This window comes from Phyllobates terribilis, unplaced genomic scaffold (assembly GCF_046119375.1).
Source record: "Phyllobates terribilis strain yellow unplaced genomic scaffold, ASM4611937v1 Scaffold_2__4_contigs__length_985480577, whole genome shotgun sequence".
Classification (NCBI taxonomy): domain Eukaryota; kingdom Metazoa; phylum Chordata; class Amphibia; order Anura; family Dendrobatidae; genus Phyllobates; species Phyllobates terribilis.
In genome coordinates, this window is record NW_027362762.1 from 936,984,498 (window position 1) to 936,997,525 (window position 13,028).

Sequence of the window (13,028 nt, forward strand, 5' to 3'; positions counted from 1 at the left end):
TTGCCCATAAAGCTCTGCTTGGTTTAGTGTGTGGCGTATGGTACTTGTTGAAACCATGGTCCCAGACTGTTCCAGTTTGGCCTTCAGGTCTTTGGATGTTTGACGTGGTGTTTTTGTCCACCATTTGCGCCAACGTTCAAAGACATCTCTTGTCAATTTTCCTCTTTGTCTCACGTCCAGGGAGGTTCTTGACTGTTCCATGCTTGGAAAACTTCTTAATAACATTGCGCGCTGTTGAAACTGGGATACCAAGGTCTTTGGAGATGGCCTTATACCCTTTGGAAGTCTTGTGTTTGCTAATTATAGCAGTTCTGATGTCCTCAGACAGCTCCTTTGTCTTCATCATTGTGACAAAGGAACAGGGCCTACCATGTGGCTTTTTAAAACACTGAAGTCATCATTCATTGGTAAATTCATGTCACATGGCCACCGACAATTAATCACTGGTGAATTTCTTTTGTGATTTACCACTGGCGAGTCAAAATGTGTTTCCATACTAAATTAATGTAAAGGGTGCCAATACCAGTGACACAGCGAGCTTTAGGTTTTTCTATTTTTCCCTCCCATTGTTTTTTATTTGAAATTATTGTTTATTATTTGCTCTTTTGTCTTTAACATGAGGGATCTATACGAAAAAACTGTTTCACTCAATTAATTTTTTTTAGGAGATATTCCACATTATGTACTTAAACTTCATAGGTGACAATAATGATGAGCAGGGCTGTAGGTAATGGATAGATAGATGATAGATAGATAGAATATTGATAGATAATAGATAGATAGATAATAGATAGATAGTAGAAAGATAGATTTAATAGATAGATGATAGTTATATATATAATAGATACATATAGATAGATAATAGATAGATGATAGATAGCTAGATAGATAGATGATAGATAGATAGATAGATGATAGATACATAATAGATAGATGATAGATACATAATAGATAGATGATAGATAGATAATAGATAGCTAGATAGATAGATGATAGATAGATAGATAGATAGATAGCTAGATAGATAGATGATAGATAGATAGATGATAGATAGATAGATAGATAGATAGGTAGATAAGCAGGAATATTATTCCACTATTTATCCGTTCCAGTTATTCCTGTTCAGGATTTGCTCAGCTAGAAGTTCTGGCTTTCCTCTCGGGTGATGGATGTGAGAAGTCAGGCTGTGGGGTCAGGCTCTGTGAACATCTGTGCAGCTGCCAATAAACTTTGCAAAGTAAACTTTTTGCACAACCCTGCTGACTTTTTAGTGCAAGTAGTTAGAGCCCATATTTTATAGAGATGCTGCACATAATGGCTTCCATTCAGAGTTCTTTACTGCACAGCGTGGTTACCGGCGGGTTCAATACTTCTACTTTAATAACTGTATCATATAATAAATTCTTAATATACGCAACATTTCTTACTAAAGTAAAAAAAGAAAAATCCTCCCAGTGTCCCAATGTGAAAGTCCTCGACTCCTCTTCTGTCAAGTTCCCAAAGATTCTTTGCAACCATTTATCTCTTACATTCTATATGGCTGCAGTTTTCACTGGTTTCTTTTTAGTTTTTATTAAAGGGGCGGTCCAGTTGGATAAAAATACCTTTACATATATTTAAAGAGGATCCATCGACAGGTCCTAAGTGGGCAGTTTCTGCTCTTATTTTATTCCCACTGCTTCTCTGAGTTTTTGTTACTTTAAAATCCATCATACGGTTCCAGAGATATGGGCCTTGTTATTTAGTCTTTACAAAGGGGCGTGGCTCACAGGGTGACAAGCAGCCTAAAGTCACGCCCCCGAGGATCCTAAATAAAACGGCTCATATCTCTGAGTCCATACGGTAGATTACAAAAAAAGCAATAGGTGAGCACAGAAAATAAAATAAGAGCAAAAACTGGACATTTTTGACCTGGTGACTGGTCCTACTTAGAAAAATAAAATTAATATAATTTACAGATTTAGCTTAATTATGACAAATCCACCAACGCCACATGCTGTCTCACTTACATCGCCTCTACTTTTGGCACATCTTTGACATTAAAGAATTTCCTGTTCCATCTCCTTTTTTTGTTCCGGCCCCTTCAGCGGGCTGTCTGTCAAGCTCATTTATATAATTAAATCAGCATCCTTTCCATCATAGCTCATACAGAGACAGAAAAGGATGACAAAGTGTAATTATGAAAATTTGTCCACCTGCAGTCACCTCTAGGGGGAGCTTAGGAGCTTACTGCATACTGGTTATACATTAAGCTTAATAATAAATCAGTGTGCAGGTTTGTTTTCTTGTAAAACCAGATTAAGGGAAGAATTTTTTTCACAGGAAATCCAATTTTTCATTTTTGTGGTTTCTTTATTTTTCCTCCTCTTCTTCCAAAAGCCATAACTCTTCATATTTACAGTAACAAGGGCTTGTCTTTTGTGAGTTTAGTAGCAATTTTTGAATGACACCATTCATTTTAAAATGGGAAAAGAATTCCGAATGGAGTGAAATTGTGCAAAAAATTGCAATTTCACCATTGTTTTTTGTTCTTTTTACATCCATTGCACAGTAAAAATGACCTGGCAACATCATTGTACAAGTCGGTACCAAATTTACAGAAATTTTTATTTTCCATTTTAGTGGTACAAAAAATTCCAGAATTTTGTACAAAAAAATGTGGTTTTGTAACTATTTTTGAGACCTTATTTTTCAATCAATGGAGCTGTGTGAGCACTTATTTTTTATGTGAAGGTGACATTTTTATCTATACCATATTGGCATATGTACGATATACTGATTGCTTTTTATTACATTTTTTGTGGGGAACTTTGGTGACTGAAAGAATGCAAATCTGGAGTTTTGATCCTTTTTTTGGCGTTTAATTTTACAATTTGATAGGCCAGACATTTAAGGAAGCGGTTTTACAAATTATGTTTATTATTATTTTATTATTATTTTTTTTTTTAAACTGGGAAAAAGGGATGATTTAAATTTTTATATATTTTTTTATTTTTAACATTTTTTGGAATTTTTTTTTTTTTACTTCCCAATTTCACTGAATTTGACAATTATTTCTTGATTTTCAGTACGTTATATAATGAAATGAAATTTGCCATTTAAAGCTATAACTCATCCCACCAAAAAAAAATCCCTAATATGTGTATATTGCCAAAAAAAGAAGAAGCCATGGCTCTTGGAAGAAGGAGAGGAAAAAACGAATGTGCAAGAATGAAAATTGACTGTGGTTGGAAATGGTTCAAATCAGCAGCATGAGTTAACTGAGAATCCATCAATGAGCTCTGTTCTGATGGAAAAATGTATAACTCTTTCTTGTTCTCTGCTCCCTTAGCATGAAAGTGAGTTGAACTTTGTGAACATAAATTAACAGAAGCAAGCTCAGAAGAATGAGCTCACTGACGGATTTTCAGTCAACTCATTCTGCGGTCAGCAATAGGTATTGCAGCACAAAGACTATAGAAGACAAAAGGTGCAAAATATTTAATGAAACCCAATAGCAAACATGATTTTTAACCAATAATACATACAATTAGGGGAAAATTAAATGCTCCCAAGGTATCCATATACTAAGTCAATAGGGTGCGACTAAATGGTTAAGAGTAGGGCATAAACTGCCATTGACAATTGTGTTGATGCCGGACTTTAACCTTTTCATTATTTTCTTTTTTTTAGGATTGGGAGATGCTTGGGGACATCCAACAAGAATAGGACCACTTGATAATGTGGCAAAGGAGCTAGGATCTCATTTACTACAGGTATTTAGTTTTCAATGCACAGCAAATAACAAGAAGAAAAAAAGATGGATGTCTCTAAAAAATGTTTAAATAATAAAATAATAGAGTTTCTGTGCTTTAAAGTGTTTTTTTCCCCACAATGGCATTATTTTTTCACAAAGTAAAGGATTGCATGACTATTATTAATATACACTACAAGCCCAACGTAAAGTTCTTTCTTGTCCCTTTGTGTCTTATTTTATCTCCTTCTGCCGCTATAATATGCATTCAGCTTCCTATTCTTATCTGAAACTACATTTCCCATCAGCACCCTGCTTCTTCTCAGTGCTGCAGGCTCCCTCCCTCTGGTCGCCTGTGTGTTTCCTTATAGAGATAGATAATTCTCAACATGGGCAATATTCAGTTATATTGATGAGGTGACAATTGATACTATTGAATGTAGCAACAATTACACACTACTTGATCAATATTCATTACGATTTGTGATTTGTGGGGATCTTCAGAGTATGATCGTACTCTCCCCTGCATGCATAGCAGAGCAGAGATAGCATAGCTGAGCTACAACCCAGCTGTCAGGGAAATGAGGAGGCCATGAGAAGGTCTTGGGGATATTTTATTGGATAGGGTCATTAGGTGCCTTTGTTTATCATGAATTGGACAGGGTCATTAGGTGCAAATGCTGTTGGTATCAGTGGGACCTTCGGCATAGTATAGTTCAGCTGTGCTGCAGCCCGGCTGTCAGATGTTTTATTATACAGGGTCGGTAGGTGCATCTGAGCATGCTCGAGCATTGGAAGTACTTCAGGACGGATCCAGTGGCAATATAGGAAAAAGAAAGCCCTGAGGGTCATTATTAGGGGGTTGATAGCGGCAAATCAGTTCAGTTATGACAATCTGTGGAGTGGATGGCAGACTGTTATGTGGGATCTGTAGATGACACAGTTATGGGCGATCTGTAGATGACAAATTGTTTTGAAGGATCTGTGGATGATGCACTGTTATGGGGGCTCTGTAAATGACATATTGTTATGGGGTGATCTGTAGATGATAAATTATGGATGATCTGTGGATAATACACTTATGGGAGCTCTGTGGATGACGCACTGTTATGGGGGCTGTGTGAATGACGCAGTGTTATGGGGATCTGTGGATGACGCACTGTTATGGGGGCTCTGTGAATGACGCACTGTTATGGGGGCTCTGTGAATGATGCACTGTTATGGGGGATCTGTGGATGACGCACTGTTATGGTGGCTCTGTGAATGATGCACTGTTATGGGGGATCTGTGAATGATGCACTGTTATGGTGGCTCTGTGACTGACGCACTGTTATGGGGGCTCTGTGAATGATGCACTGTTATGGGGGATCTGTGGATGACGCACTGTTATGGGGGATCTGTGTATGACGCACTGTAATGGAGGCTCCGTGGATGACGCATGGTTATGGGGAATCTGTGTATGACGCACTGTAATGGAGGCTCTGTGGATGACGCACTGTAATGGAGGCTCTGTGGATGACTCACACTAATGGGGACTCTGTGGATGACGCACAGTAATGGGGGATCTGTGTATGACGCACTGTTATGGGGGCTCTGTGGATGACGCACACTAATGGTGGCTCTGTGGATGACGCACTGTAATGGAGGCACTGTGGATGACGCACTGTAATGGAGGCTCTGTGGATGACTCACACTAATGGGGACTCTGTGGATGACACACTGTAATGGGGACTCTGTGGATGACGCACTGTTATGGGGGCTCTGTGGATGACGCACTGTAATGGAGGCACTGTGGATGACGCACTGTAATGGGGGCTCTGTGGATGACTCACACTAATGGGGACTCTGTGGATGACACACTGTAATGGGGACTCTGTGGATGACGCACTGTTATGGGGGCTCTGTGGATGACGCACACTAATGGTGGCTCTGTGGATGACGTACTGTAATGGTGGCTCTGTGGATGACGCACTGTAATGGAGGCTCTGTGGATGACGCACTGTAATGGAGGCTCTGTGGATGACTCACACTAATGGGGACTCTGTGGATGACGCACAGTAATGGGGGATCTGTGTATGACGCACTGTTATGGGGGCTCTGTGGATGACGCACACTAATGGTGGCTCTGTGGATGACGCACTGTAATGGTGGCTCTGTGGATGACGCACTGCAATGGGAGATCTGTGTATGACGCACTGTAATGAAGGCTCTGTGGATGACGCACACTAATGGGGACTCTGTGGATGACACACTGTAATGGGGGCTCTGTGGATGATGCACTGTAATGGGGGCTCTGTGGATGACGCACACTAATGGGGACTCAGTGGATGACACACTGTAATGGGGGCTCTGTGGATGACGCACTGTAATGGAGGCTCTGTGGATGACGCACAGTAATGGGGGCTCTGTGGATGACGCACAGTAATAGGGGATCTGTGGATGACGCACTGTAATGGGGGCACTGTGGATGACGCACTGTAATGGAGGCTCTGTGGATGACGCACTGTAATGGGGACTCCGTGGATGACACACTGTAATGGTGGCTCTGTGGATGACGCACACTAATGGTGGCTCTGTGGATGACGCACTCTAATGGAGGCACTGTGGATGACGCACTGCAATGGGAGATCTGTGTATGACGCACTGTAATGGAGGCTCTGTGGATGACGCACACTAATGGGGACTCTGTGGATGACACACTGTAATGGGGGCACTGTGGATGACGCACTGTAATGGGGGCTCTGTGGATGATTCACACTAATGGGGACTCAGTGGATGACACACTGTAATGGGGGCTCTGTGGATGACGCACTGTAATGGAGGCTCTGTGGATGACGCACAGTAATGGGGGCTCTGTGGATGACGCACAGTAATAGGGGATCTGTGGATGACGCACTGTAATGGGGGCACTGTGGATGACGCACACTAATGGGGACTCTGTGGATGACGCACTGTAATGGGAACTCTGTGGATGACACACTGTAATGGGGGCTCTGTGGATGACGCACTCTAATGGAGGCACTGTGGATGACGCACTGCAATGGGAGATCTGTGTATGACGCACTGTAATGGAAGCTCTATGGATGACGCACACTAATGGGGACTCTGTGGATGACACACTGTAATGGGGTCTCTGTGGATGATGCACAGTAATGGGGGATCTGTGGATGATGCGCTGTAATGGGGGCACTGTGGATGACGCACTATAATGGGGGCTCTGTTGATGATGCACAGTAATGGGGGATCTGTGGATGACGCACTATAATGGGGGATCTGTGGATGACGCACTGCAATGGTGGCTCTGTGGATGACGCACATTAATGGTGGCTCTGTAGATGACGCACTGTAATGGGGGATCTGTGGATGACGCACTGTAATGGGGGCACTGTGGATGACGCACACTAATGGGGACTCTGTGGATGACGCACTGTAATGGGAACTCTGTGGATGACACACTGTAATGGGGGCTCTGTGGATGACGCACTCTAATGGAGGCACTGTGGATGACGCACTGCAATGGGAGATCTGTGTATGACGCACTGTAATGGAAGCTCTATGGATGACGCACACTAATGGGGACTCTGTGGATGACACACTGTAATGGGGTCTCTGTGGATGATGCACAGTAATGGGGGATCTGTGGATGACACACTGTAATGGTGGCTCTGTGGATGACACACTGTAATGGGGACTCTGTGGATGACGCACACTAATGGGGACTCTGTGGATGACACACTGTAATGGGGGCTCTGTGGATGACGCACTGTAATGGAGGGTCTGTGGATGACGCACAGTAATGGGGGCTCAGTGTATGACGCACAGTAAAGGGGGATCTGTGGATGACGCACTATAATGGGGGCTCTGTGGATGATGCACAGTGTATATCCCCCACCCTAGTATGTCCCTCGTTCTTCCGCTGTTCTTTAATGCATAGAAAAAAAATAAGCCATTATACTCCCCTTCCCTCTGCTCCCCTGTCGTGCGGCGTCCTCTTCTGAAGCCGGCAGCTGACTTCAGGGGACAGGAGCGCATGACGTCACCGCCCTGGCCACGTGCACGCCGACGTTTGCTGCCGGTCTCTGATTGGCTGGCAGCATATATTGCCACGCAATACATTTCACCAGTAGAGGTTTGAGCGTGCGTCGGCGGCCCCCCCACCCTCACGGGCCCCGTCGCGATCTTTCCAGCCGTGGTTATTGCGCCCCTGGTTATGGAGGGATCTAGGATTTACTCTCAGGAAGTTTAGGGTCAGTACAGTAAGGGCTGTGAAAATGAGTTTGTTGGTGTGCAATTCCACAGGAGGCCTTACACTGTGCAGTTATCATGAGCGCCCCCCCCCCCCAGAAAATAATGATATTTATACAATATAGTCAATTTAAAATCAGATCTAAGATGAGACATTGTTATTATGCATAAAATGTAAGCGCAGTATATCCTTACATGTGATTTATAACCATGCTCCTCTATAAAACGCTTCCCCTCTCGTGACTCAGGTAAGTATCTGTAGCACCCCGAGGACTCGGTTGCTGCAGGAGTGTTGCACCTCGAACCAGAGGTGTGATATTCCACTCCCGGGTAAGGATGGAGTGTGGAGCGGGGCTCAGTTAGCTGCATACACTACACTCACCCCATTTCCGGGGGACAGATCTACGGTACTCCCACCAGATAGATGTGCAGGTACAACAGCGTCTGTCCCTGGCTGGAGTGGGGAGGGGGGAGGAATATCCCAGTGGTGTAGGAGCAGAGAGGGGAGAGACTCTGGGCATAGGTAGGAGCCCATTGGGTGCTAGTCACCTGGGCTCGGGTGTCAGAAGGAAGTATAAAAAGGTGGGCACCATCTAGGAGAGGAGGGAGTTCAGTCTGGAGCAGAAGCAGAGAGAGTTCAGCCAGAGAGGGCTGACAGGGAGCTGTGGCTCAGTCCGGGCCCATCTCCGGAACAGGAACACAGGGAAAGGCCCAGAGACGCAAGTAAAGAGGGAACCCTAAGATCCCACGAGATAACGGGTGAAGGGTTGGCCGAGCAGGGTACCGGATCCCAAACTGGTGGAGGCCAATTATCCTTAGCCAGGAACCGGAGGTCGTGGTCAAGTCTTGGCGCGACCCCTCACCATATCCACCAGGAAGGCACGCCATATAGGGTCAGGGAAATCGGGAGAGGTTTCGCCGCCAGAAGGCCTGAGGAAGCCGGACAGAGGTGGGTCCCTGGTGGGGACGGCCAGTAGAGAGGAAGAGAAGGGAGCTCTGAACCACGCTCTGGAATTGCCTGGGAGTTGGCCGAGTCCCGCACCTGGTGGGCGCAGCACGGCTCGGGTGGTCACTCTCGGCCGAAGTGACCGGAGCAACAACTGTGAGTAAAGCTTTGGAAACTGCACCACACATCTCTGAGGTTCCTTGTCGCACCAGCACCATTAGTGCGGGAACTACCACAACACCACTATCATCATTACCCGCTTCACCTGCTGCCCTGAGGCTATACCTCTCCCGTTGGGGGTTGTTTCAACTACGCTGCACAACCATACCACCGGCCTCAGCGGTCTGCCCTGCAGCGGCGGTTTCATAACCGCATTCAACGGGTGGCGTAGTCGAACACTATAACCTCTTATACTAAATTCTGCCACTTGGTTTGACACCCTGGGCACGGACCGGATCGTCGCCACGAGGACTACTACCCCTATCAGATCCGGCTCCGGGTATTCCCCGAGCATGGCCCAGGGGGCGCGTCAACTTTGGCGTAGTCGGCAGGATCTCGTGCCCGCAACCACCGGGTACTGCGTGCCTGAAGAAAAGTTCACATGTACCTCAAAAAGAAGTCTCCCGCCAATTCCAGAGGATTCCCGCCATCGGACGCCATCTCGGGTCGTTTCCCGCCGTTTGCCCGCCATCTGCAGCTTTTGCCCGCCATCCGCGGAGTTTCCCACCATCAGGGGACGACTCCCGCCATCTTGGACGTTTTCCCGCCTTGGCAGAGCGGACGCCATTGTGGGGGTGCCAGAGGGTGGCAAGAGGCCACCTCCCATCGTGGGCATGGTCCCAGAGTGGCGCCAAAGGAGGAGACCGCCCCCACCAGCCGAGGCTGCAACAATGGAGATGTCCATCAGAGTGGGGGGGCTGCCCCTGAAACTGACTGTCGCTAAGTTGCCCCGGGGCCACTCCCAATGGGGGCGGATGGGGAACAAAACTGAGGGGCTGGGCGCGGCCTGGATCAATCTGGACAGACCGCACCCGGAGATGGAGGAAGCATCGAGCAGTGCCGACCCCGTGGTCCGGAGCCTGCTGCAGGCCGCCACCCCAGACAGCCTGGTGGAGATCCTGGCACAGCTCCCCAGAGAACGGGAGCGGGCACAGGCTGCGCTGGAGGACTTGGCCCGGAAGATGGCCCGAGCGCAGCAGGAAGCGCTGGCCGAATGCAGAAGGGAGATGGCCCAGCAGGCTGGAACCCGCCAGCAGTGGGCGCTACCCGCAACGTGGAGCATGTCTGCCCCTGAGGATGGTGCAGGAGGGACGAAGGCCGGAGACGACGCCGCGGAGGGAGCCGCAGGGATGGAAGCAGGTAATGGGGACGTCATTACCCCGAGCCCAGTAGCCGTAAGCCTGCCCCAGCTCCCCGTCGCAGAGCCCGAAGTCCTACTCACCGCGCCTGTTGCCGCACCGCCACTGCCCCCAACTAGGCCTCAAGCGGCAGGAGCCGCGGTCTCGCCCCCTTTCACGCCACGCCCCTCGACCCTGAGCGCGGCAAAACAGGAAGTGCCACCGGCCTGGTCGCAAGGCCTGGTGAACCCGGGCGCCGCTGCCCCCACAGCGCCCTCCACCTCCACAGTGCCACCCCTGGGCGCAGATCTCTTTGCGCAACATACCAGCCCGGACGGGCTGCCCTTCGTGTGGCCACCGGAGTACGTCAACCCCCGACTCCGGAGGGAGCGGCCCCTGTGTGAGCCTCTGATCCCGGCCCCGGCGCCCGCCAAAATTGCTCCGCTCCCGTTAGAGGACGCCCAATTTGAATGGGATCCGGCCGGTGAGAACCTCATGGGGTTCACCCAGGAGACCCGGGCGGACGCAGCCCGGCGTGAGGAGTGCTGCCGTCAACAGCTGGAGGTCTTTGGAAGAGAACGGCGAGAGAGGCGGATCCGCGAGGAACAGCTGCAGGCCCGAAGCGCGGAACAGAAGCGTAGGGCCCGACAAAAACCCCGTACGGCCCACGGTCCCCGCGCCAACGGGACCGTAATAAAGTTCCAGCTAGAGCATGGCTGGGGCTTTATCCGGGACCACCGAGCTCCCGGCGACGTCTTTGTTACCCGCAGGGATGTCGAGAGCCACCTACCTGAAGGACACCGTGGACGTGATCTCTACCCGGGTGACGTGGTCACCTTCACCCGGCATGAGTGTGCCAAGGGGCCGTACGCCCTTCACGTACACCGGCTAACTGAGGAGGAGTTGCAGTACGAGGAAAGCCAAGAGGACCCGGACGGGTCTGAAGACTACCCTCAGGAGGGAGCACAGAGAGGACATAGCTACTGAAGGGAAGTAGGACTACTACCCCTATCAGATCCGGCTCCGGGTATTCCCCGAGCATGGCCCAGGGGGCGCGTCATATCACTATATTAAATAAATATCCATTATGTCACTCTGATATAAATATATTCCTCTAAATTAAATGTTATATTCTTCCCTCTACAGCTCCATTAGAGATCAGAAAATCATCTCCAACATCGCCTCCTTTTTTTTTTTTTTCTTTTTGCAAAACTTGTTATTTCGGTCCTATTTTATTTTATTGCGTTAATTCCTTCAAGCTTAAAGCTCAGTTACAATTTTTTCCTAAGTAGGCACTCTAGATTTTTAGTAATGCAAAATTAAACATGATTAAACATGATTGAGGGGGCTTCTTGTTGGAATGATTTAGAGATGAGTGAATTGTTTTGCAGGACCCTGGTTCAGCGGCCAGCTCGGTATTCAATGGCCGCTGGAGAGATCCCCTGCGAACCAACGTCAATGTTGGTGTTGGGGGTATGTCGTAACCCCTATGAGGCGCCAGACTGACTAAACAGAAGAGGAGCCGGTGAACACCAGGAAATTGGAGGTGGTGTGCAGGACTTCCATCCAGTGGCCATGGAATTCTCACCTGAGCGCTGCAACAGAGTCCTCGCTCATCTTTAGTGATGGTGTATGTATAGTCATATATAGTCCCAGCTATAAATCTAAAGTGCATTTCGCACCCTTGCTCGCAGACTTCTATTTTGACCATCTGTGTACCTTCCAAAACTTTTGAAGAGATCTCAGTATCTGATATTCCTCCAGATTTGAAACAGCGCCTTTGCCCTCTATTCAGATACCAATTGCATGTATCCCCTATACAGTCAAGACCTGAGCCTCTGGATTGTACCCATAACATAACTATAAATAAATCAAAAAGAAACACTTTATACACAAAGCCAATATTAAAATGAATCAATTTGGACGAAGCATTTCAGTGCAAAACGCGCGTCAGGTGTGGTGGGTCTACGAAATTATAATATATTTATTGGCACGTCTTTAAAATTGTTATTACTGCCCGGTATTGCCCACCAATCTTTTTCCAGTGCTGTGTCTCACTTTTCTATGTGTTTTTAATATGCCTTATATTTATTTTTCTATTAAAAATGATTGATTAATTTTAATATTGGCCTTGTGTATAAAGTGTCTCTTTTAGGTTTATTTATATTTTGTGCTTTATGGCCTTTTGTAAACTGGGGTTAATTTTGGTGTACCCATAACATAATTATCAAAGGAATTCTGTGACGTCTGACGTCTCTAAATCTCTTATTGCAAAAAGATTTCACTTGTGCCTATTGTAAAAACTTGGTTGATTGCAGTGATAAACTGGTTAAGAGCTCCTGGAAAAGTTGCCATGTATGGTCTCCCTTTCGTAGATCTCACACATAATTTATCCCCCTTTTTATTTTCCTTGTGGCCCTGAGGATGACAGGGGATTGTTCCATAAAGGTAAATATTTAGATATTTGGACTGAGAGTTTGTACTTGCGTCTTATCTCCTTCCACAAAGCAATTGCATATTTTAAAAGCAACGATTGTCTTAATTTGGATGGTATTATCGAATGCAGTGTGTGTAATAAGGTCAAAATGTCCCACGGGAGGGCCAGACCAGATTCCAAATCCAATAGTTTGAAAATTAGTAGATTCTGCCAACCAGTCAGCCACATATCTAAGCAATGTCGACAGATTGTGGCAATGGCAGCACAGGAAATGTATGCCTCCTCTCTCTTTTGTTAGCACAAATTTCACCAACAAGTCTAGGAGAGTTT

At 46.7% G+C, this 13,028-nt stretch overlaps 1 protein-coding gene across 1 annotated transcript in view; it reads left to right on the plus strand.

Moving 5' to 3' along the window:
- SIM2 (SIM bHLH transcription factor 2) overlaps positions 1 to 13,028 on the plus strand; it is a 163,470-nt gene that overhangs the window by 52,551 nt on the left and 97,891 nt on the right. The window contains exon 2 of the mRNA XM_073670834.1: positions 3,673 to 3,755. Within this exon, the coding sequence (XP_073526935.1) occupies positions 3,673 to 3,755 (83 nt within the window). The remainder of the gene's footprint in view (positions 1 to 3,672; positions 3,756 to 13,028) is intronic.